This window comes from Vigna unguiculata, chromosome 7 (genome assembly GCF_004118075.2).
Source record: "Vigna unguiculata cultivar IT97K-499-35 chromosome 7, ASM411807v1, whole genome shotgun sequence".
NCBI classification, from domain to species: Eukaryota; Viridiplantae; Streptophyta; class Magnoliopsida; order Fabales; family Fabaceae; genus Vigna; species Vigna unguiculata.
The window spans coordinates 27,691,554-27,717,221 of record NC_040285.1 but is presented as its reverse complement, the minus strand read 5'-3'; the positions used below and the strand labels follow the sequence as shown (position 1 = coordinate 27,717,221).

General features: G+C 29.2%; 2 protein-coding genes across 3 annotated transcripts; both read left to right on the top strand.

Annotated features, from left to right (window-relative positions):
* The first annotated feature begins 13,793 nt into the window (after nt 1-13,793).
* LOC114190585 (transcription factor bHLH157-like) lies at nt 13,794-18,220 on the top strand. 2 transcript variants are annotated; one of them, XM_028079534.1, is made up of 10 exons: nt 13,794-14,114; nt 14,238-14,327; nt 14,471-14,567; nt 14,673-14,714; nt 14,921-14,980; nt 15,474-16,973; nt 17,128-17,229; nt 17,326-17,481; nt 17,570-17,695; nt 17,807-18,220. In XM_028079534.1, exons 1-10 carry the CDS (start codon nt 13,996-13,998, stop codon nt 17,939-17,941), a joined length of 2,427 nt encoding a protein of 808 aa, XP_027935335.1. In that variant the 5' UTR covers nt 13,794-13,995; the 3' UTR covers nt 17,942-18,220. The 2 variants fall into 2 exon arrangements, with proteins under 2 accessions (XP_027935335.1, XP_027935334.1); XM_028079533.1 differs by having other exon boundaries at nt 14,471-14,714.
* Nucleotides 18,221-21,952: 3,732 nt separating this feature from the next.
* LOC114190535 (aluminum-activated malate transporter 10) lies at nt 21,953-24,858 on the top strand. Its single transcript, XM_028079461.1, has 6 exons — nt 21,953-22,400; nt 22,483-22,623; nt 22,710-22,982; nt 23,080-23,204; nt 23,337-23,480; nt 24,133-24,858. The coding sequence occupies exons 1-6, from the start codon at nt 22,076-22,078 to the stop codon at nt 24,631-24,633; spliced, it is 1,509 nt and encodes a 502-aa protein (XP_027935262.1). The 5' UTR covers nt 21,953-22,075; the 3' UTR covers nt 24,634-24,858.
* Nucleotides 24,859-25,668: the final 810 nt, after the last annotated feature.

Genomic DNA, 25,668 nt, shown 5'->3' with positions numbered 1-25,668 from the left:
TCAAAACCCTCACCTACCGGTCTCCACAATTGCAGATGCATGAAAAATAATGAAAAATGGGTTTAAAATTGAATTATTCACTGTGATTTTTGTGTGTCTCTCTCACACACCATTGATGATTGCTTGCGTCCCACCTCTTGTTCCTTTGTTTGTGTATCTGAATTGAAAGAAGAAAAGAAAGTGACAAGGATCTGACGCATGACATACCCTGTTATCTTCTATTTTCCTCTTTCTTTTTCGATGTGGGACCCTATAAACATTCCCCTCGGCATGTGTGCTAATAAGAATAACTACACACTCTCTCAGTCCCACTTGCTTCATCAATTCATGTACATTCCTACCCAACATCTCTTCTGTGACAATGTTTGTCTTTTTCTTCTCATTCTGCGCTGTAACCCACTACTACCAGTAATCAAAATTCGTAAACAACATTCAATAAAATTTGTGGCTTTTTATATTAGCTCATAAAATTCCACATAAATTGATTTTTGTATTACTGGGTTAGATTTATAATTTTAGTATATGAAAAATTATTTAAAATATAATACCTTTTATTTTTGTTAATTAGTTGAAATAATGAAAAGAGATTATTATTTATCCTAAATTGAAAGCGCAGGGAAAGTGGAAATGGTGGGCGTGGTTGGTGTGATAGACGTGAATAGCATGTTATATTCTGACATTGTTTGACGTCTGTAACACACTTCATTTCATGTTCCTGCTGCCATGTGCCTAATCTTCCCTCTGGGAAGGAGAAAAAACAGAAGAAAGAAAAACATAAGGAAAAAGGATGTTGTTTTATTAGAAATAAATAAAACAAAAAGTTATTTATTTATTAACATTAACCCTAATAACACTACAATATGATCTTAAAGTTAGATGCATCATTAGTCCCGATTAATAAGAGAAAAAAAAATAACGTATATGTGATCTTTTACTCATTTGTGTATTGTGTTCGTTAGGTTGCAAGAAAGCCAAAATAAGGAATAAAATGGCTTCCTTTATGGAAAAAATAAAAAATAAAAAAGTGAAATTTATTATATTTATCATTAATGATACTTATAATCAATGACTAAATCAATCTCATTTTTAAGACAAGTTTTGCTATCTCATCTTCTTTGTAGAGAAAATTTTCATCTTTATCTTCATATCAAAATTCAATGGTATTAAATGTTTATCTTATTCTCATTCTATATATTCGTATTATAAATCTCTTTTATAAAGTAATAATAAAATTAGAATAAATGAAATATAATATTATCAATATTTAATATTAAATGAATATTTGTTTCTTTAATATTAATTATTTTAAAATAAAATTATAACTGTATGTATCTCAATTGTATATGTTTTAAATTGGAATACTAAATAAAATTTAATGAGAACTAAAATATTTATTAAATTTACAAACACTAATGAAACCTAGTTGATAAAATTTTTAAAAATATAAAAGAAAAATAAATATTAAAATTAAAAAATATTTTAAATATCAGTTTACTTTAATTTTTTAAATTCAAATGAATTTCTTATTTCATATATTAATAAAAGTTATAATACATCACCTGATCAAAATTAAACGGATAATAAAAATTAAACTAATGATAACTGAATTTTAACATGAATATTTTATGGTGATAAAAAAAATTATGACAATACATTAAATTATTATATTATAGAAAATAAAATTTATTTATACAATTACAAAATTACATATACGATAATGAGTTAGAAAATAAAAATAATTATATAAAAAATATCAAAATAGTATTTCACATGATAAAATAAAAAACACATAAAATTATTAAAAAAAATGATCAAATGTGTGTCTTAAAAATAATTTGAGAGACCATGGTATGAAATCACACAAAGAAAAACAAATGTATAATAAAAAACATGATAAGATAAAATATACCTAATAGATCTAAGGAAACTTTTTCAAATATCAACTTAATCGATGATTAAGAGATAACGAAAATTGTTTTAGCAAAACAAAATAGTTCAGACGAAACAAAAATTAATAATAATAGAATATTTTTTTTATATAACCTAGTAAATGGAATGTTTATACTATTGAACGATTAATTTGAAAGTGTTAAACATTCTCATGTGTAAAAAATATATAATAAATAAAAAATATAAAAAAATAGTAGAAATATTTAAACGTGAGACATAAAAAATACTTAATTGACATATATCACTTGAATATAATTGTATAAATGTTATGATAAGACAAAAATATCTTAGAAAAGCGATAGACTATAACTATTTTCATAATTTAAATGGTAAAAAAATATGCCAAAGATAAATATTATGACGGATATAAAAAGAGAAGAAATATGTACATCTTATTTCCATATGGAATTAAAAGGTCAGTATTATGATTTGTCATGCCTGTATAATATCTAATCGATGGACGAGTCTTTGCCATTTCTAATCTTACACACTATTCATGGCGTAAAGAAAATTGTTGATATCTTGGACCACAGTATTTTTTCTTTTATAATTTTAAATAAGCACTTTATTATAATAATTTTAGTCAACATGACATTTTAAGATAAAATAAGAGAAATGGGTGTTACTTTATTAAACCACACGGAAAGTGAAAGTAAAAGTGATATACCCTTTTTGTTTTCAACGAGAATGTTTTAAGTACTTTTTTTTTTCTTAATATCTTTCAATCATATTTCCTTTAAATTTCATTTTAATATTTAAAAGATATCACATAATTAATATTTTATCACGAAATCTAATATATATGTGAAAATTATAGCTTTGTTACACACACACATATATATATATATATATATATATATATATATATATATATATATATATATATATCTATATATATAGGTTAAAATACTCCTTTCATCCATGTTGTTGTTGAAAAATCTCAAATAGATCCTAAGATTTTTTTTAGTCTCAAGTAGGTCCATATTTTTAAAAATGTGTAACAATTAGGCTCATTCCGTTAGTATGATGTTAACGGTGTTAAGGATATGCCACGTGTCAGCTCCACATTTTTTTGATTTTTTGTTTTAATTTTTTTAATTTTTTTTTAAATATTCATGCCACGTGTCACGTCAATATTGTGCCACGTGTCACGTGTCAAATTATTGTCTAAATCTCAATTTGGTCCATATATTTGTTATTTTTATTACATTTCAGTCCATTTTTTAAAATTTTTTAAATATATTTATTTTAACCTTTTACAAAATTGTTTTAAAATTTTATATTTAAATTTATAAAATTGTTATTTTTAAACCAACTCTAACATTTGTATATAAATTATTTAAAACAATTTTGTAACAAGTCAAAATAAATATTTTAAAATTTTAAAACAAAATATAAAATAAACTTAATATTATTAAAATTGTTTAATAAAAATATCATTATAAAATTTATATAAAAGTTAAATTTGATCTCAATTTGGAGAAGATGGAATTAAAAATTAAAAAAAAATGGACTAAAATATAATTAAAATAACAAATATATAGACCAAATTGAGATTCAAACAATGACTTGACACGTGTCACCTTACTGACTTGACACGTGGCACAATATTGATGTGACACGTGGCATGAATAATTTAAAAAAAAAATAAAAAAATAAAAAAAAAAATTAAAATTTTTTTTTAAAAAAAATTAAAATTTAAAATTTAAAATTCAAAAAAATGAGGAGCTGACACGTGGCATGTCCTTAACACCGTTAACATCATACTAACAGAATGGGCCTAATTGTTACACATTTTAAGAAATATGGACCTAATTGAGACTAAAAAAATCTTAGGGCCTATTTGAGATTTTTCAACAAAAACATGGATAAATGGAGTATTTTAACCATATATATATATATATATATATATATATATATATATAATTTTAAAAGTTAATTACTCTAAATTGTAGTCATGTTAAATACACAGTTATTATTCCTAAAAAAGATATAAATTATTTTTTGAGAAAAAAGTACATTTTTTTTCTGCACCAACATAACTTTTAACTGCACTCCATGACGTTTAAATTGACTATTTTATCCTTTTATGACATGTTTTGGAAATATTTTGGAGTAAGTTTTCCAAAATTTTCAAAATATGATTTCTGGAATATAAGTTCGAAATAACATTTTTGGAAGATAATTCAGAACAAGCTTTTCTATGAATTGACCTTTCTGGGACATATATGATATCTATTGAACTAACTTTTTTCCAGAACGTCATCTTTTTCTTTCTTCTTCCTTTACAATGGCAGTAGTGGCGTTGTGCGATGAATAAATTAATTTTACTTCTTGTATGTTAGTATGGGAGTGCAGTTAGTAATAATGTTGGTGCGGGGAGAAGAAGCCGAAAATAGTGACCCATGGGGAGATGATTTGGGCCTTTAGCCTTTAGTAAGATGAGTCGGGTTAAAAGAGTTACTACGAAACTGAGCGGCTTTAAAAGTACATTAACTTTAGTTTTAAGAAATATACAATATAATATTTTAAACAATACTCCTTTTTATTTTATTTATTGTTTTTAAATATACTTGAGCAAGTAAAATTAACATTTAATTTTACAACTATTAAAATTTGATTATTTTATTTGACAAAACACGTCTTCATTTAATTACACATCGACGATGATGATACTTGAAATGTGAGTGATGATGGGAAAGCTATGATAACAACATCTTCTTCTTCGTTCTCACCTCTTTTAAGAGAAACCAAAAGGATAATGGAACTTCTAATCAATGCTTAATTATTCATCCGTTGGGTGGAAATTAAGAATCAACCATTGACTAAGATTACAGTGAATAACAGCTGGAAAAGTGACCACACAAATACAAAAAAATTATTGAGTTGACTTTCTAAACAACTCAATCCTCAATTAATTCACCAAATGCTACCATAATCATAACACATTAGAGGGCCCTTTAACTCTCTTTTATTTTCAATTTTCACTCACTGGATTAATTACATAACATCTATAAGTTTTTATACGTTGTTATTATAATAAAAAAATTGTTCTTTATTTTTTTTTTCGTACACATATTTGAAGATGGTTAATGATTAACATGTAATTATATATTAAGTAATTATATTATGTATATGTAGCATATGTGACGCTGTGCTGGAAAGCTGTGTTGTACTTTGGTCTTAGGTGTAAAGTAGAATAGACTTTTTCTACAACCAGTACACTGCACTGCAATGTTTGAGTAGAATGCGACACGTGTGAAAGCGGTTTTGAAAAAATGTGATTAATTAAAAATATGATTAAGACGTAATGTATAATTAAGGAAAAATGTTTTTTTGATGTTAGAAGAAAGAGGGAGGTGTGTTAAGGTTAACATGGAGCACCGTGAACCGAAAAGAGAAGAGTGTGCGTTAGATGTTGAAAGTAAGAAGAGAAAGATGTGAAGACAACATGGGAAAAGTGAGTAAGAGGAGGGTGAATGTCTCACTTTGTTGGACAATATTATTGAGATATAAATCACTAAAGCCTGTGCTTATGTCGTGAAGCACCTTGGTGGAGTGGACCTGTTCCTGTCACCTTTGTCTCTTCTTCAAACTCTCAATCTTACCTCCTTTTTCTTCTTTTAACTTTCGCTTCTCAATACAACTATTTATCAATTAAATCTCACAAATATCTTAATCAACAAATCATTCAAAATAACATTTTCAATATAATAAATATTAATATATTTGTTTTTAGTATAATGTTGTTCTCCTTGTAAAACAAATATATTTTGATTCTCTCAGTGTGTTCCATACTCCACTCTACTACTTTTAAGTCAATTTGTTTCTCTAAAGTTTAATGAAGGTATATATGTAAAAGACAAATTCAAGTCGGTTTAATGTGTGAGATGTTAAAAAATGCAATAATAAAAAAACATAATTTATTTACCTTATGTACTATGTTATTTATACAATGACTATACCTGGATGAGTCTTATTCATGTAGTTAATTACTTGATTAATTTTGACTAATATGTTTTGATCATTGATCAAATTTAATTACAATTTGTCGTTGCTAATGATCTAGCTAATATGATGTCGTGTTTGTCTGAATATGGTTAGACTAAATATATCTCATGCAAGGTGCCCGAGATGTTACCGACTACAAATGGTATAAATACAAATAATAATAATAATAATAGTCTTAGAATAAAAAAAATTACTTTTATAAATTTTGTTTGAATTTTATTTATTAACGATTGATGCAATTGAGTATATATTTAAGAAATAAATAAAATTGAGTAAGTCAAACAACTTTTATAATAAACACTAGTAATATATGATAAAAATGGTTAATTAAGATGATAATTATAAATAATTCGGATAAAAGTAGATAGAATATCGTTGTTGTAGAAAATATCCTCACTGGACATGACAAAATAATATGTACTTCTAATTTAAAATACAATAATTGAATATAGTTAAAGATCTCTAATGTTTTAAAAGAAATAAGACTTAAAACACTCTTATAAAAGTCATTTGTTTGTTATCTCCTATCTTCTTGATGGAAATATATATAAAAAAAGTGATAATAAAATAATTTTATTTTCAGTATTGTCACATGTGTTTATTAAAAATATTAGAATTGATATTTGATTAAATACATATTAATATTATTTTCTTTAAAACACATGTAATTAACAATTATTAAATATCAAATGCTAAAACACATTCCCAATTATAAAATATGTCAATTATTATATTAAGTAATTAATTATTTTTTATTTAAAAATAAATTTTAAGTCATTATTACAAGATCATTATTTTAAAGTCAACATACTTCCACCGACAACTTTTTGTTGTTAATTTTTTTTAAATGGAAAAATTAATAATATAAATAATTTACTAAAGAACTCAAATTTATCCCTTTCTTACAAGCAAGTACCTAAAATGTAATAAACTATAAAAAATAGTAATATAAATATTAAATGATGAAAGTCAAGTCTATTTATTTTTTTGAAAGCAAATATCTAAAATTTAATAAATTATAAAAAATTCTAAATTTATTTATTTTATAAAAAATGAAAAAAATATCTATTTTCAGCAAGGTTAAAACTGTTATTTTTTATGAAAATATATTTTCACCGTATTTTACCTATATTAGGATTATATATATATATATATATATATATATATATATATATATATATATATATATATATATATATATATATATATATATATAAATAAGACGAATGCTATTGGCAAGATTAATTTATTAATAAATAGCTGAGTTATTGAAGTGTGTGATTAAATTTGATATAATTATTGATATAAATGATTGTTTTATTGTAAAAAAGTTAAAACTTTTTTGTTTGAAATATTTATGGTATATTCGGTGATAATTTTGGGTGCATTAGTCAAATGATGCAAGTTCGAAAAAAAATCTACATTTAAGAAAAAAAAAACAAATTTTTAATCTCCGCAAAAATTAAACAAAAATAATTTTCAGAAAACAGTAAAAAAAGAAGAAGAAAAACATCCAAATTTTATCTTCGCAACCTATAAGAGAAAGAAAGTTGACAGATTGTCTTACATTTTACGGAAAGACATGAGTCAAAACAGTAATTTTCTTCTTTCATTTTTTTTGTGTGACTTTGACTTGAAATTTAAGTGGAATGTGAATAATTGATGGGACCAAACATACACATCTCAACTATTACCTTAATCCTGGGACGAATAACAGTCATGTTTTAAATATTTCCCATCGTATTGGGAATCAAGTTTGTGAACATATTATTTAATCTAAACTACTTACCAATAATACTTTTGCTTAATTAAAAAGAATGCTAGTTTTCTAAAAGTAATTAAAAAATTAAAATTATTAGTAATATGGCTTCTAATATTTTTTATTTAATACTTTACTGCTGTGTTTCATTACAGTGGTCATGTATTTGTTTTAAGAATATTGTTTAATTATTAATTAGCTATGAAGCATATATGTATTACCAATTACCTAAATAAATTGATATTTGTTTCACTTCATGCTTAGTTACAATTCTACATATTAAAAAAAAGGTCTGGTCTTTGTAAATAGTGATAAGTTGAGTTATGTATACATAAATTCCTATAATATTATGTTATATATATATATATATATATTTGATTAAAGTATAAAATATATAATTTAAGCCACCAAAAATAAGTATATATTATTTATATATATGAGCTACTGAATATCAATCCAGGTGAATCATCTTATTTGAGGAGAAAGTAGCATGAAAATGAAGGAAAAAAAATACATAATTAAGTAGTTGTACAATTATATAACTATCCATGCATTTATTGTAGAGATATGAGATTGGGTGATTTTAGCAAATACCTTGTTACTTTACAATTGTCCTTACTTTATTGCATATATGAGTAGAAAATAAAACATAATTAACCAATGAAAAATGACATGTTTCTTTACTATAGAAATAAAATAAATACTTTCTATTTGCTCATCTTTTTCTACGTAAATTGCATTTTTATTTCAATTAAACACTTTTCGGAAAAGATTATTATATATTCACTTCAACTTTCTTTGTAAAATTTTGGTGTGTATCACCATCAAATTATTTGAGATTAACACTAAAACTTATTATTTTAATATTTAGTATATTTTTTTTTCTTTATAATTGGTATTTACTTGACATACAAAATAATATATTTAAACCAAATATAATTATAATTTTGAACTATAAATATTTAATAACTGTTTAATGAGTGACTTAAACTTTTTAGCCTAGTGCAAGTCCTGCTAGGTAAATCCATATAAAAATAGCATTTTTTTCAACCTCATTATGACCCTACCTCAACTTTTCTGATACAATATGTTGGCAATCAACCAACACTTAAAATACAAGCAAATCCACTTCCAGATTTTGTGAACTTTGAACCAAAACCATCTCAATTATACCCCTTTTATTATAATTAGGTCAATTTTTGAGTGCAAGTAACTATTAACTCAAGACAAATTTAAGTTCAATTTAATTTTATAAAATTATTTGTAAAGTGAGATTCACGTTAATTTAAGTATTTATATGGTAAAACCAAAAACAAAAAGCAAAGAAGAAAGGAAATTGAAGAAGGAGAAACAGAATTACATGTGCAGCGTTGGAGTAAAGAGAAACATGGCACGATAATAAGTAATAACTGATCATAATACTTTTCTGTCTTATTCCAATAATATAGGACCCATCGCCCCTCACTTAAAGGCCAAACCATACAAACTTTCAACTCAGATTAAAATCAAACATTATATAGGTAAGTTGCATTGTTTGAATTCGACACATTATCATTCAAATTGAAAGGGTCAAAACAAAATCCCTATAGTTCCTCCAATTCATCATGTGTAGGACCTCATGTTGAATTAGCTACAATTTCACCATTTCAAATATTCTTTATTCAATTCACCATGCCCTTTTGTTTAAAATTTCAAAACAAAAAGGAGAAACAGAAAACATGTTTCTTGTGCCTAATAAAACCCTAAAAGGTGTGTTGTTTTTCAGTTGTCAAATATATTTAAACAAATACAAACAACTTCACTAAAAAGAGACTAAGTTTATGTATTTATGGTCTTAACTAATTTCTAATTTTAAAAATTTAAGTGTGAGTCTGGTTAGGTTTATAGAGGAGGGGAATTTACTGAGAAGAAATACAACATCAATAATGAAACATGAGTCTAACCACACAAGACATTGATACCACTCTCAATCAAAAACCTTAAGACAATGAATTTATGGGTCTTTATTCTTATATAACGCTCTACTTTCTCATTTCTAGTCAATGTGTGACTTAGATTCACACTTGGATTCTTAATAAGCCTAACTCACATATAGGAGATTGACATCACCCTTAACTCAAAACCTTAAGACAATGAGTTTATGAGTCTTTATCCTTATATGTACTCAACTTTCTCATTTTTATTCAATAGAAGACTTAGACTCACCCTTGAATTCACACTCGAATCTAAGTTTCATATTGAATAAAAAAAATAAAAATTAAGCATCTTAAAAAAAAACTATTATCTTAAAATTTTTGGTTGAAATGGCTATTAATTTTTTCTTCAAGGTGAACTCATATTGGTACGTACTTGTCTTTCAGGTAATTCTTTCTCAAAAAACCATATGCAAACAAAACTATTATATCTAAATTGATTTTGTCCGGTGCATGAAATTTATTTGCAATTACGAGATTGGTGTGAAATGGTGAAGTACACTGGTTACAATCTCAACGAACAAGCTAGGAGGCTATGTACAAAGATGAAAAAAAGAGCTTCTTCTATAGCTCCTATAAAATTGTGTGGACACAAAGAAACCCTAGCAAAATGACATGGGTACATAGGTTAACAGAACATAAACTTATGAAAGAAGCATGAATTGGAAATGTGGTTTGAACAGTGTTGGTGTTGCTTTAGTTGATTAAAAATCATAGGGTCGTTGAACACAAGAAGCAGTGTCTTTTCAACTTTCATAAGCTCTAAGAATTTAGCACTCCATTTATTTTTGCTTAGGGTTTGTGTGAGAAAAGAAGAAGAATACAAAAGAAAGGTCAGAAAAGAAAAAGAAAAGAAAGTGAGTGATTGCAAAACGCGAAGTTCCTTTAGTAGTAAGTTTATTTATAAAAATGGGTATTTTTTTTGGCATAGCTAATGAAAGTGTTGTTTATTTAGTGAGGAAAGAGGTATAATTTTGTCCCCTTCAGCCACCACACGCTTCATTATGGCTGTTCAGTGCCATGATAAGCAATCCAAAAGTTCTACTCATTTTAACATCTAAAATCAAATTATTTTTTTATATTTATATTTAAATTTTTGTTAACATTTATCAAAGATTCTATATATGATGTAAGCTTCCTCACACTCCATTATTTTGCATGTAAGAAATTAATTTTTCTGGTATACATATAATGAATTAGATCACTAGTTTATAATTGTTCATTCTACCGTATATGCATATTACATTTTTTAAGCAAAATGAACAAATACGTTTTGTTTGTGTAAAATAAACGCAATTTTCCAATTTTGTTGGTGTTTAATTATCTTATTTGTCATAAAGATAGCATATTTTTTTAATATACACAAAAGTGGCACAAATGATAAATAATTTAGGGCTGAGTTTCTAAAAAATATTTTTAGAAAATAAAAGGTTTATTAATGAACTAAAATTATAGTTAATTGAAGAAACTCTCGCGTATAATTATTCAATTTGTTTTTACTTTTATACATAAAAATTTGTAATTTGATTAACATGAAATAATAACAATTAATGCAAACTTTGTTGACTTGAAGGTGGAAAATTCTTTATATTATTACTTAATCGCATTTAAGATGATTTTAATTGATTTTTTTTTTCTGTCAAAATCTATATAATAGGTTGTGTACTCGGAGAACCATCAGAAAAGTACCATCAATTCGATGATGAATAAAATGTATACATTAAGATAAGGTGAATTAGCATCAGATATTTCTGAAAGATAGCACATTTTTTCATAAGAAAATTTTGGACAATGAGTTTCAAATATAATTAAGTTCATTTTAATTCATCAATGCAAAGTTTATTACTCTCATATAGCTCTTCTTGATGTAAAATAATTTAAAATTAATCTTAAGTATGTAAATAAATTAATATTTAAAAATTATCATTTTCTATAATCTTATTCAGTTTAAAGAAAAAATACATTCACGAATGTATAATTAAAAAAAAAAATACAGTGAAAAGTTTACACTTTAAAGTATTAGTATCCCACCCCTAATAAATTGCAATTGCTATAATAGAAAAAGAGAATGAGTAGAGAATATTTTTGGTGAGAAACGAGGAGAGAAGAAGATGAACCACAAGACAAAACCTTTTTGTCTTGGAACTAGGAAAGGACAGTAACAGTACCACTGATGCCAGATTAAAGTACAAAAAATATTACAAAAGTATTTTTTAGTTGTAATATTTATAAAATTTATTATATTTTCCTAATTCTCTTCGATATTTCATGAGCTAATATTAAATATTTTAATATTTCAGATGTTAAATATATTGAATTTTTCATTTAATACTTTTATGACATATTATAAAGGTTCATAGAGAAGGTTGCCGGAAAAAGAGTAATACGTAATTATACTATACTATTCTTCTTGTTCTACATTTGTTTAGGAAACATCTGAATAACAATAATTTTTTAAAATATTAGTTTATGTATACTTAAAAATAAATAAAAAGCGTATTTAAATATGAAATTAAAAGATTACATTTGTGATAAAAAATTAATATAAAATAGTTACCTCCATAAATGAGAATATTTTTTGGTTAGTTATTTGTAGAGTTACTAAAATTTTGTTCCATAATATAAATATGATATTAACAAAAGATTGAATAATAGCAAACTTATATCTTGTGAAACTTTGGAAGAGTTCTATTTTCTGGAATCTCTGGTTGGAAAGATAGAAGTAGCAAACGATTTAAGAAAATTAATATGTTAATTATTCATTAACCTCTGGTAAGTAAATGTATCGGTGAACCAATTACTCTCTGTTAGTATTAAAATATTTCTATCTTTTATAAAAATTTAAAGATATTAAGTGTTTTTTTTATGCTTTATTTGATGTTGGAATGACATAAATGAAGTTTCCTTTTTTTTTTTCCTATTGCATTAATGCATTGGCTTTTCCTTATAATTTCACTAATTTTATTTTTAACATTTTTTAATTTCTATTTTTTTTTTATTAGTCCATTAGCTTGTTAGCTAAGTTACTGAAATCCCTTTAATTATTGAGATCCACCATGTTTTAATGCAGAACATTAGTTGATGAAGCTAAATACCAATGTGTATATTCTCACCTATGGATAAAAACCTAATATTTTTTTATTTCCAAATATATTATTTTATGTCAATCCACTTTGTTCTAAGAAAAAATATTGATCATATAAACTATTCTATATATATATATATATATATATATATATATATATATTTTAAATTTGTTGTTTTCTTATTTTCTAGTTATATTTTTCTTCAAACCAATTTCTCAAATTTCAAAAAACCACTAATTTGTTTTAATCTATTTTAAAATTGATATTTTTGTCTCGATATATGATTCTTGTTCTTGCTTTCAAGCACTGAAAACACTGTACTATATAGCACAGTTTTGTGAATGTAGCTAGAGCGCGGGGCGCAAGAAGATACTTTACAAATGTATATAATATTGTCTATTAATTCATTATGATGTGGTAGTATGCAATGCATGGTATCAGCAACTTTTTACAATATCATAAGATTCTGAAATTCAATGCTCGTAAATTATAATTATTCCCCTCCATTAGTATTAATTATTAACAATTATGATATAATCACGAGAAAATATTTATTTATTCTCATCTAAACTTGAGATCCTACTATACATGCGTATCTGTATGCCAATGATGATCACAGCTCTTTAAATATCTGGATATTATATTAAATTGGTGGTATTATATTATGTAATATTAAAAATGATGAACATGGACGTCATATATGGAGAAGTCTTATAATAATAATATTAATAATAATAATAATTATTATTATTAAAATGAATATTTAAAAAATTATATTATGGGAATATTTGTGGGCGGTGGTGGGGAAGTTGATGTCGTAAGGTGTGTTGGAAATTGGAAGCTAGGGAAGAGGAAAGAGAGTTACAGTAATGGATGTTGTTGGTTTTTTTTGTCCCTAAACAAACACAACTACTAGCGACTACTGCTACTACTACAACATTACTATAATAATATTATTATTCGATTAAATACATGTCTATGTTATGGTTTCTTTCTGATTTTTTTGATCGAAAGTGAGAATAGGCCAAACCTGACAACATTTCTGTTCAGACTTTGCCTTTCCTTTTCGTCCTCTGTGTTTGACACATACACATTAATTTCTAAGCTTCTTGAGTGAATATTCGCTTTTGGTGGCCCTTCATTTCACCATTTTCTCTCTTCTGCTATATATTCTGCACTTTGCCTCTTCATGCATTGGTAATAACCACTTTAGTTAATGCCATTCACAATGCCTCTCACTCTAAGGAATAAGCTCAAGACTCTTTGTTCTTCTTCTTCTTCTGTTGATGCTTGGTCTTATGCTATTTTCTGGCGCTTTCATCCACGCAATTCTTTGTAAGCATTTTTCTTCTTCTTCTTCTTCTCTTCTGTTATGTTAAGCATTTTTCTATTCTGGGAAGCACAAAATTTTTTATCTTTCTCACCGTGGATTGCGTTGCATGTCTGAAATTCCTGCAGGTTGTTGACAGTGGAAGAAGCATACTATGAAGAGAATCAGGAAGAAGAGATTTCCAACATGCATCCACCGGTCCACTTGCTGGGTGAAGGGTATGGTCAAATTATTTCACTGTTTAGTTTCAGTTTTCCAAAATTGCATATTTTTTCATGAAACCAGTGAGATAAAAGTGGAGATTCTTTTCAATTGTAAAGCCTAAAACCAAGGACTGATACAGTTTACTCGTGCTACCCAGAATTGTAGGTGAAGCTGCTTTCACGGGTAAACACAGTTGGGTGCACTCAGATGGTCAAACTCATTATTGGAATCCGACTGGGCAAAATATTTGTGAAGTATTGCTTTCAACTGTTGAGTTTGTGCCATTTATTTCAATTCAACTTTGGGTTGCTCTTGTTTTTTGCCCATTTATCACTAAAGATTTTTCTTTCTTTTCACAGGATGATTCGTGTTTGCATCAACAGTTTTCCTCCGGAATAAAGGTATTACAAAGGAAGAAAATGTTTTTTTTTCTTAGTTCTTAGTTTCAGATTTCATATTTTTCCTCTTCACCTCCCTTTCAACATTCTTCCAGTCTAAAATATAATTTTTTTGTTAAAGTTACCACGATAACTCCATGCATGTTTGGTTATCTTTGTTCTTCAAAACCATGAGCAATGTATACTGATAAACTTTTTCTGCTTTGTAGACTATTGTGGTCATACCTATCAAAGCATTAGGAGTGATACAGTTTGGATCCAGAAATAAGGTTAGCATCATCAAAGAACATGAATTTGTGATTTCGTGCATAAATGAATTTGTGCTGGCAAGTTTTACTATGACAAAACAAGAACATGGCGCACAATGTGTCCTTGTTTTTTGTACTAAATTTAATTGATAGATGTCGATTTATCAGAAAGTTTTAAATGGAAAGTATGCTTTTGTTAGTAACTTTTTTCTGGTGATTGTTAGTTTAATAATAAATATTATATAGAAATCGTTGTTTCAGTAACAGAGAACCTTAGACCTTAAATTGACAATATATGGTCGTTGAATTCCGGTTTATAAGCGTAGTTATCTGCATAGTGACATGCCCAAACAATTCACTATTCGTGTTTTATTGGTTCAGTATTTGTCTGCATAGTGTGTACCTTCTCAATTTTTACTAGCTCACTTTATGTTATTTTCATCATGGATAGTTATCTACACTAGTTTGTTTCTGAATGCTATTGGATTGCAGCATAATACTTTCATTACTGCAGATTTTGGAGAGAGTGGAATTTTTGGAGCAAACACAAAGCATGCTCACGGAAATAGATGATTATATGGGTATGTTTGACATGTTAGAAAATGCAGTTTTACCACTGGACTATGACACTAATGAGTTAAATGGGATGTTAGCTTCCATTTCTTCTGCTAGTCCCAACCACCCTTTCCCTTCTCATTATAAAAACTATGAAGAACCAATGGCTTCATTTCAAGCAGATTCTTCGTATCTTGGTGACCAATTGAAAGGTATCATGGAAGCACAAGTTGTGTTGTCAGATAGGAATAACACTGATGTGCTTCTGAGGCCTAACTCTTCTACGGACAACTTAATTGCCACAAATCCCTATCTTGGTGTGTGTGATGGTGAATTATCTTCTTTTGATTTGTTGGAGCAACAATTAGTTTCCAGTGCAAGGCCACAAGATGTTGCAGATGCGTGTTTTATGAATGAAAATGCATTTCCTACTAGCAAAGTTCCAGTTCAGGATTCGGCATTGGTCCCATTGTGCAGTATGCACAAAGGGTCATTTCAAGGAAAATTGTACAATTCACTGGATAACCAATGTTCAAATCAGTCTAGTGTTGTGACAGATGTTGATTTTTCCTCTAGTTCATATGCACTGCGTGGACACTCTGAGAGCATAGAGCCAGTTGATATGTCAGAAGAAATTTTGAAGTTCAGCTCCATGGATGATCTTTGCCACTGGTTTGGTCCTTCTTCAGAGGATAGCATCTGCAAAGCGGTAATTGCATTGGACAACAACTTTTCTGAATCAACAGAGTTTAACCCCACTTCCTTTGATCTGGTTGGAAGCAGTTCTTTAAATGATGTTTTAGTAACAGGCCTAGCTGGGTATAATTCAAACACAGATGGGAATGAAACATCTGTGATTATGCAGAACACTGAGAAAGGTCCGTTGGATTTCATGGAAATTGATTTTAGCTATGAACAAGTCGATGAATGGTGGGGGAATACACTTACACCAGTGGTGAGTGGTGTTACAGAGACTGGCTTTTCTGAATGCATATCCGAGTTGAATTCTGATTCTCTGCCAGGCACCCGGAAGAGATTGTTCTCAGAGTTAGGAATTGAAGAGCTTTTGAGAGGTGGAGCAAATTACAATCCAATCAATAGTTCAGAATTTGAGTGTGGATTATCACCCAACAAGAGGCAGACAGTGGTAGAATCTTCATCTGTGAATGGAAGTACAATAGCAGAACTGATGCAACCTCTTTGTGACTTAGACAGCACAAACAATCTTCTAAGCAAGAAAGATACATTCTCAAAACTACAAGCAGCAACTTGGGTTGATGATAGCCATAGCATTAACATTAGAAAGTCTGTTCAACAACATCCTCAAAAGCCCGAGGAACCAAAGCCCACCAAGAAGAGGGCTAGGCCAGGTGAAAGCCCTCGACCAAGGCCAAAAGATCGTCAGCAAATCCAAGACTGTATTAAAGAACTGAGAGGAATCATCCCAAATGGTGGAAAGGTAAATGATATTTTTTTCCAAGGAACTGTAATTATAAGAGCAACACAATCTTAGTCATTGTGATTCAAGACATACATTTATAATCTTAGCTACAATCTTTGTGTTGTGCTGCATACTGTTTTTGATTCTGACATATGATTTCTTTATTCGACAGTGTAGCATTGATTCTTTGTTAGACCGCACCATCAGATATATGCTTTTCTTACAAAGTGTCCTCAAGTATTCAGACAAGCTACGAGAACCAAGTGAGCCGAAGGTAACTAACTGATCAAACCAATTTTGTAAAATGTTTTATTTGATAACAATTAAACATATCAGAACCAGAAATGATTGTACTTGTTTGGTTGCTTAGCTTATTGAACGGGAAAATGAAGTGGTTCTAGAAGACAGTGGTGTGGCAGATAGCAAAAACTGTGGCATTACATGGGCATATGAAGTGGGACACGAAACAATGCTATGCCCCATTATCGTTGAGGACACGAGTCCACCAGGCCAAATGCTTATAGAGGTATGATAGAATTGAGACTCTATGTTTCACATATCTATCATTTGGATTACCTACGCAAAATTTAATTCATTGGCATTACTTGTTGCAGATGCTTTGCGAGGTGCAGGGTATATTCCTTGAGATCATTGACGTGATTCGGGGTTTTGGACTGAATATACTGAAAGCCAAGATGGAAAGAAAGAAGAACAAACTATGGGCACGCTTTATTGTTGAGGTAGTAGATCAAATATTTGATTACAGTATTAGATGCTGATATATATGTGAGGTTGCAGTTTTCTTTCTCGCTTTTATGAAAAAATTAACACTGCTTTACCTTGTGCAACAGGCAAACAGACATGTTACGAGGATAGATGTGTTTTGGTCCCTTATCCATCTTCTACAACAGACAAACACCTCCGGCATTGATTCTTCCAACAAGAATTGGGATGCTGCTCTTCATGCCAATAGCATCAAATCCTAGGAATATGATCCATGTCTGTACATAAATTGTAGATTAGGATACACTTAGCAAAAAAAACACTGTAGGTGATCAATTCCCAACTAAGTTCCCAAGGAAAAGGTTGTGCAGGTGATGAATTGAAGAAATTATGTATACTGTTGAGCTTTTATCTGTTAAACTTTGTGTTTCTGAGGGCCAAAAAAGTTAGAGTAACCAAAATGAACATCCAAATAGGCATATTTTGATTCTCTATTTCATCTACTGTTCCTTGAAGATGTTTAATAAATTAGTTGGAACCCATATCTCAATTAAGGGCCAAATATAATCAACTTCTTCTGCATATCAGGCAGTAATTAGATTTATTTACAATTAGTAAGAAATTATAATTAAAAAATTTATTATATGCGATAATTTGTTGGATGATATTGTAAAACTGTTTTTACAGTGAGTTATATTCCTTTACAAACATCTCTTGTACAGTAGAAGTGGTTATAGAAAAAAGTTAGACAAAAGATCACATACTTAATGATGTGGTTCTTTAGGGTAGTGGTTAGATCCTTTTACGGAAAAGCTAAACAATATGCAATGATGAGATGACGAATCATCCAAACATTCCAACACAAATATTAATAATGGTTAACTAAAAGAAGCAGCATAGTAGCTATAATTTTGGTTAAGAGTAAAGACCAATATTTGAACTTGTAGAAAATGCTGACTCAATAAAGTTCTTTAAAGCTCCTTTGGATCGATCGTTGGATTGTCTTTTCAATTAGAATTTAGAATTAGAGTGAGGATTTAAGTGCTCTACAATGTTATGGACCCACATGCATCTCAAGATGTCTGAAAGCTTTTAATTAAAATGAAAGTTGTACTCATGACCTAATTCATTCACGGAACCTTCTTGTTAACTACGGAATCTAAGGTATATCCCGTTAGATTGTGTTTCTATTCCGCATTAGTTAACGGAACTAATGGACATCTATCTACTTTGTTTTCATCGCATCTTCAAAGAATCCAACCACCATTCATATATATACATATAAAAGCAGAAGTCAATACATAGTTGAAAATACCTAAATTAAAAGAGTTTCTAGTTAATCTAAAGAGATATAAGATTGACTTAGTCATAAAGTTGAAAGAAATGATGAGAAATGTTACGGGTTGAACTTCCCTTACATTTGGGAGATATAAGGTTAGTTTGGTAGGTTTGAAGAGAGTATAAAAGAGATTTGTGAGTTTAATTTTTTTTATATATTGTTGAGTTAAATATGTTTTTGGTCCCTCGAGTTTCAGTTAATTTTGTAATTAGTCTCTTTTTGAAATTTGATATCAATTTAGTCATTAATCTCTAGAAATGTGTGGATTTAGTCATTCTTACCGAATCTTGTTAAGTTTATTTGACATTTTAAACACATTTTATGATAATATTTGAGTTAACATTGAAGCGAAAATGTGTAAAATGGTGTAAATAATTTAAATACTATCATGAAATACGTTTGAAACGTCAGATAAACTTAACAAAATTTGGTTAAAAGGACTAAATTCATACATTTTTAAAGACTAAATTGGTCAAATTTTTTGAAGAGGAACTAATTCCAAATTTTACTGAAACTTTAAAGATCAAAAACATATTTAACCTATATTTATCTTGCTTGTTTCCACTCAGTATAGGACTCTTAACATTATACTTAATTCTTGACAATTTTTCTCTCAAGTGAATCTTTACCATAAATTGCAAATCCGAGTATTCTACCCCAAATCTTACTTATATACTACTTCCATTCCCACATAACTAAATCTTGATTCGCTTAACACCATGTCCATATAATTAAGAAGACAAGATCATAGATTCATAGTGGTAAGTATCTTACTTTTCAATTATAATCGATTTGATCAACTCTGCACAATCCAACTGGTTTCCTTACAGTAAGTTACAATTTTAGGCATAGTAGCATGTTTGTTTGCACTACGTGTGCAAAAGTTCAAACTGACAAATGGCAAATAAAAGATTACACCAATGGTAAATACGGTGTATATTTAGTAGCTGTATCCTTAATACATCTAATAGTTGTATCTTTCAACCTCTTTATTAAAAAAATATAAAATTATAGATCTAACATGATGTGATATGCATGATTCCCATGTATATCCGGACGCATGCTTTGTACGAATACTTTACAAAAGTAGGCAAATATATGTTGCTGCAACTCACAATTTTAAAACATGATTAATTAAGAACAAATTAGGACATGAAGAAAATGGTGACACAAGTAAGATATGTATATATTTATATAAGCAACTTTTGATAGTTGGATTCACTTTTCAAAAATAGTGCGCAAACAGCACAAAGGAGTTAGATAAGGGCTCTCCCATATATTTTGTAAATTCCAAGAACCCTAATTGGCCAGAAAATTGTTTGGAGGTAGAAAGTCCTAGTCATGACCTAATTCATTCCGTGTTGCTTCTTATAATTCCTAATTTTGTTATCCATATTTAGACAGCAGAAAAATGATCTGATAACCGTGCCACTGAGAATCAGGTGACGGCTTTGTGCGGTACAACAGGCAAGCAATGCTAGAGATGGTGGACCAACTCACTATGCTACTATGAGATTGCATATCAAACATGCTACCCCATATTCTGGTTTTAATTAGGTCAGGTAACGAGAAAACTGTTCCCAATAATCTCGGTACGAGGCAAGTTTCACGTCGAATAAAAATAAATAAGTTAAATGATATATAAGAGAAAAAGAAGATCGTAAATTTATTTTTTTAAGATTTTTGATTAAAAGTGGTGTTAATTTTTTTATATGATTGAACTCATATCATACATTCCCTAATAATCCTCCTTGAAAAGAAAAGAGAAAAAACCATCATCAACATTGGCCTAAAATATGCAGAAGTGCATGCCTATGTAAATTAGGAGTGGAAGTGACACGATATGCTTAATAGGTTTTTCATTAATCTTAAAATAGTTATCTTGCACATACATGTGCCAGACAACAGATTAAAGATGGACCAAAATATCATCTGTGGAATTTTTAACTATATATATACATCTGGAATGTTGTAGTTTTTTTTTTTTACTATTTAATTAGTGTCCAAATATCCTTTTGTTAAACAATATGTAGTTGCTTACATAGTTTGATGACTAGGTCAAATTTAATATGCAACATATTGCCCATTTATAGCATACATATTCACGCAAACATTTATTCTTTAATCTTTTTTATTGGTGTAGAGACATCATGAGCAATTTGCACCAACTGGTTAGTTTTTTCATCTATAGAATTTATTAGAAAAGAAACTTTACGTGGACTGCTATAAGAAAATCACTTGATGATCACAGTAGAATTTTCAAGAAACTGTAAACAATGTATGAGCATATATATATATATGTATGTAAACATATTCTGACAGCTCAAGTTAGTGACTCTTTATTAAAGTAACAATACGTAAAAAATGCTTAATTAGTCGCTGATATTGTATTAATTTGAGTGTCGGATACACTAAGTTTTCTGACATATATAGGACCCATGACTTTGCAAGAAAATATTAGTCTATTTTAATGTAAGTAATGGCATATTAACTATACTATTCACGATTACATCTTCAACACTGACGGTATGAGCTGAAAACCCTTTTAAGTTGAGATAATTCATTATCTTGGTTAGGTCAAGTCCCAGCTATTTTTGTTTGCATTGATACAACTTGCATTAAGTTACGTGCTTTCTGTGTTTCTGCAGTCACGTGCATAGTATAAACACAATAGAACATGACCATCTATGCATATATTATGCCCAACAATTTGAATTGGAACATTTTACTACTGAAAAAGATAGAACAATATACCTGAGTGGGATTGTGTCAGTGTGCTCTTACACATTATGTCTTAATAATAGAATATAAACTTACCAACTTATAGAAAGTTAATGGACACAAACCCTCCTTTTCAGTTTATTAATTTATAAATATCCTCCAATTGCGGTATCCAACAACACTTGTCCTCTTTTATATAAATACAACGTTATAGTTCTCTAGCTCCAACAAGTTTTTCTGTGGCATAAGGCATTATTTGATTAAAGCCTTAGCCACTAATATTTTCCAGAACCACTATCAAATTTAACAGATACACACAGAAACAGTGATCAAGAAGATGGCTTGTGGCAAGGAAGTGGCAAAAGAAGTAGAATGGAGGATCAAGGTAGAAGAAGAAGAAGAAGAAGACACATTGAAGAGAAGAGTGGTTGGTTGCATGTGGGCAGCTACAGCAGGTGTGGCTTTGAAGGTGTGGAGGTTTGTGAAGAAAGCTTGGGAATTGGGTGTGAATGACCCAAGAAAATTCATCCATTGCTTGAAAGTAGGGATTGCTCTTTCACTTGTGTCGCTCTTCTACTATTGGAAGCCTTTGTATGATGGCGTTGGAGGAAATGCTATGTGGGCTGTGATGACAGTGGTTGTGGTGTTTGAATACACAGCCGGTAGGTAGAAGTTTAACTGTGACACTTTTTTCTGAGATATTTTCTTCGTGATGATGTGTAACTAGTGAGAATGAAATTGCAGGTGCAACGATATCTAAAACTGTTAATCGAATGTGTGGAACTTCCCTTGCTGGATTTCTGGGCATTGGTGTACATTGGGTAGCTAGTAGAGCAGGAGAACAATTTGAACCAATAATTATAGGAATCTCTCTATTTCTTTTAGGTATTTATGTTACACACACAATCAATATTGAGTATATGTTTAATGGTTGATGATGGTAGCTAATGAATTGGTGTGTGGCTGTTCAGCTTCGGCAGCAACATTCTCGAGATTCATCCCCACCATAAAGGCTCGTTTTGATTATGGTGCTATGATATTCATCCTCACTTTCTGTCTGGTTTCAATATCGGGTTATCGGGTTGATGAGTTGCTGGCTATGGCACAGTACAGAATGTTCACCATTATCATTGGCAGCATATTGTGCATAATTGTCAGCGTCACCATTCGTCCCATCTGGGCTGGTTTTGAACTCTTTGTTCTTGTCACTGGGAACCTCGACAAACTGGCCAACTCCTTACAATGTCAGTTTTCAATGTTGTCTTTTTTCATATATTACAATTATTGATCATGTTATTTTCTTCCACCCAGTCCCATGTATAATGTGTGGCTGTGTCGCAGGTTGTGTGGCTCAGTACTTTGATGGCAGTGAAACCTCGGATGAAGAAAGTGATAATAAGGTGTCTGAGAAAGAGTTGCTAGGCTACAAGTGTGTGCTAAGTTCCAAAGCAACAGAAGAAGCTATGGTATGTACTTGTAACTCTTTTGACTTTTTTCTTTGCAAATGTTGTGCTGATGGTGCAAAGCTTAATGAATGAAAACAAAATCTCAGTTACTCTTGTATCTGTAGTGTGACTAAACTACAATGGTTACTGTAGGCAAACTTGGCTAGATGGGAGCCTGGCCATGGTCGCTTCAACTTTCGTCATCCATGGAGGCAATATGTTAAAATTGGAGCATCAATGCGTAGTTGTGCTTCTTGCTTAGATGCTCTCATTGGTTGCATAAACTCAGACAATAAGGTATTCTTCGAGTCTCATAAGAGAGCTAGCAACCAGTATCACTATGAAAAATCAGCCAAAAGCCAAAGGCACCATTTTTGATGCAATTGTTTTTGAAAATTGCCAAAATGGGATAAATTTCAAAAGAAATTATGAAAGTGCGTAAATTATGTCAAAGTGGCACGAGTCGTATAAAGATATACATATGAATTTAGTTCAAAATATTTTTAAAGTTAAAATTGTATCAATTTGACATAACTTTGGTTTGGAACATTTAAAAATGTTTTTGTATCAACTTAAACACAATTTTTACCAAAATTGAACTAAAGTCTTGTTAATTTCAAAATACAATAAACTAAAGTCGTGGCATTTTAGTATGATTTGTACTAAAATTGAACTAAAATCGTGTCAACTTGATACGATTATAATTTAAAATGCACTAAAGTCTGACAATAGCACGAATTTAACTTTGAAAATGTTTTGAAATAAATTTATGTCATCATAGCATGACTTTTAGTGAAATTATGTCATTTTGGTACAACTTACTCACTTGTAATTATTTTTGAAATTTGTCACATTTTGATAATTTTGAAAAAAAGGTGCAACTTTTTTGTGTTTTGCCCAAAAATCACGAGCTTCATCAATTAATTTATTACTTAATTAATTTGAGCAGGCTTCGGATGAGATGAAGAACAATATGAGAAGCATCTCTATGAAAGTGGGTGCCAACTCTGCGAGTGTCATAAGAGAGTTAGCAACTACGATGAGGAACTTGACAAAATCCTCTAAACTTGATATTCTGGTTACAGAGATGAACTGTGCTGCACAAGAGCTTCGAAGTTTACTAAGTTCTTATCCAAACTTGGTTAATGCATCGTCACATAATGCAAAATGTAGTGCACAAACAGAAACAACAACTTCATCTGATATTCCTCAAGCTGCAAAAATAGAAATCCCACTTATGCAAATTATTCAAGTTATAACAGTGGCTTCTTTGCTTATTGAAATTGTGGCACGTGTGGAAGGCATTGTGGAAACTGTGGAAGAATTATCAGATTTGGCTAATTTTCGACCAGAAATGTGTGTGAAATCTAAACAACATTCACCAGATAACAAGATCTCCCCAGACCAACAAATTAACGAGGAAACAGAGAGAACACTACAAATGGTGTGAAGACATAGAGACCATTAATTCTTTGATCCATGAGTATATATGAATAGTGTATATGAGATCAAAGACGTTGTTGACACGTGTAAATTTACCCTTTAAAATCCAACCTACGCTCCTTGTTATTTTGTTTGAGTCACATCATACATCATGTGTTCCTAATGGATCTGGATTTGTATTATATTATTGTTTAACAAGCATTGCGACTTTTTTAAGAGTCCAGATTCTTTACTAGATTTTTTTGGTGTTGTGCTCTATTGAGCATTAAAGATACACTATATTGGTATTTAAAAATCTTTTTAATATATTTTAAAGTTTCAAAATCAATAGTTATTGTATTTTGAAAACACAACAAAAGAAAAAATACAAAAAAACTCAGTAGAGAATCCAAATTCCTTTTATAAGCATGTTCAAAGTAAAAAGAGAGTGAATTATTTGATGTGTAACATGGCAATTCGCATGAGGTTCCAACACTAAACAAATTTTGAATGGGTTTTGAGATTTTAATAAGGACCCCAGTATTATTTTGACACCACACTTTTTTTACTGCCATTTGATATTATTCTTCATCATTATTCACTTTCTCTTTCTTTTTTAAAACTACGAAAGTTAACTTTTGTTAAGGTTATTTTATCCTTATAAAAATTGTTAAATGATTTGTCAAATGGTGTCAAACATCCTTTTTACTTTTAAAAAACAATTAAAGGATATACTGTATGTTGTCATATTTCACAAATATAAAACCATTTGCTACTTTAAGATGGTTGCATGTTGAGTTGGTGAAGGGATTAAATTCATTAAGTTAATTATATCATAATAAAAAACATAAACTAAAGTCAAAATGTACCACTATTCTTCACATTATAGCATTTAATAATTCAAATATACATTTTTTCCTTTAACTCACTACAAAAATAATTATTTTTAGTTGAAATTATTTTTGGCTGAAATTATTTTTGGCATTTTTTTGGGTTCTAACCCTCCTCTAATGACTTTATCCAAAATTCCTCCTTCTCTTCCTGAAAGGCATAACTAAGAGAT

Coding starts and splice junctions, on each gene's coding strand:
- LOC114190585 (XM_028079533.1), top strand. CDS start 13,996: ATGCCATTCACAATGCCTCTCACTCTAAGGAATAAGCTCAAGACTCTT. Junction 14,115..14,237: donor TTTCATCCACGCAATTCTTT/GTAAGCATTTTT, acceptor AAATTCCTGCAG/GTTGTTGACAGTGGAAGAAG. Junction 16,974..17,127: donor TCATCCCAAATGGTGGAAAG/GTAAATGATATT, acceptor TTTATTCGACAG/TGTAGCATTGATTCTTTGTT.
- LOC114190535 (XM_028079461.1), top strand. CDS start 22,076: ATGGCTTGTGGCAAGGAAGTGGCAAAAGAAGTAGAATGGAGGATCAAG. Junction 22,401..22,482: donor GGTGTTTGAATACACAGCCG/GTAGGTAGAAGT, acceptor ATGAAATTGCAG/GTGCAACGATATCTAAAACT. Junction 22,983..23,079: donor ACTGGCCAACTCCTTACAAT/GTCAGTTTTCAA, acceptor GCTGTGTCGCAG/GTTGTGTGGCTCAGTACTTT.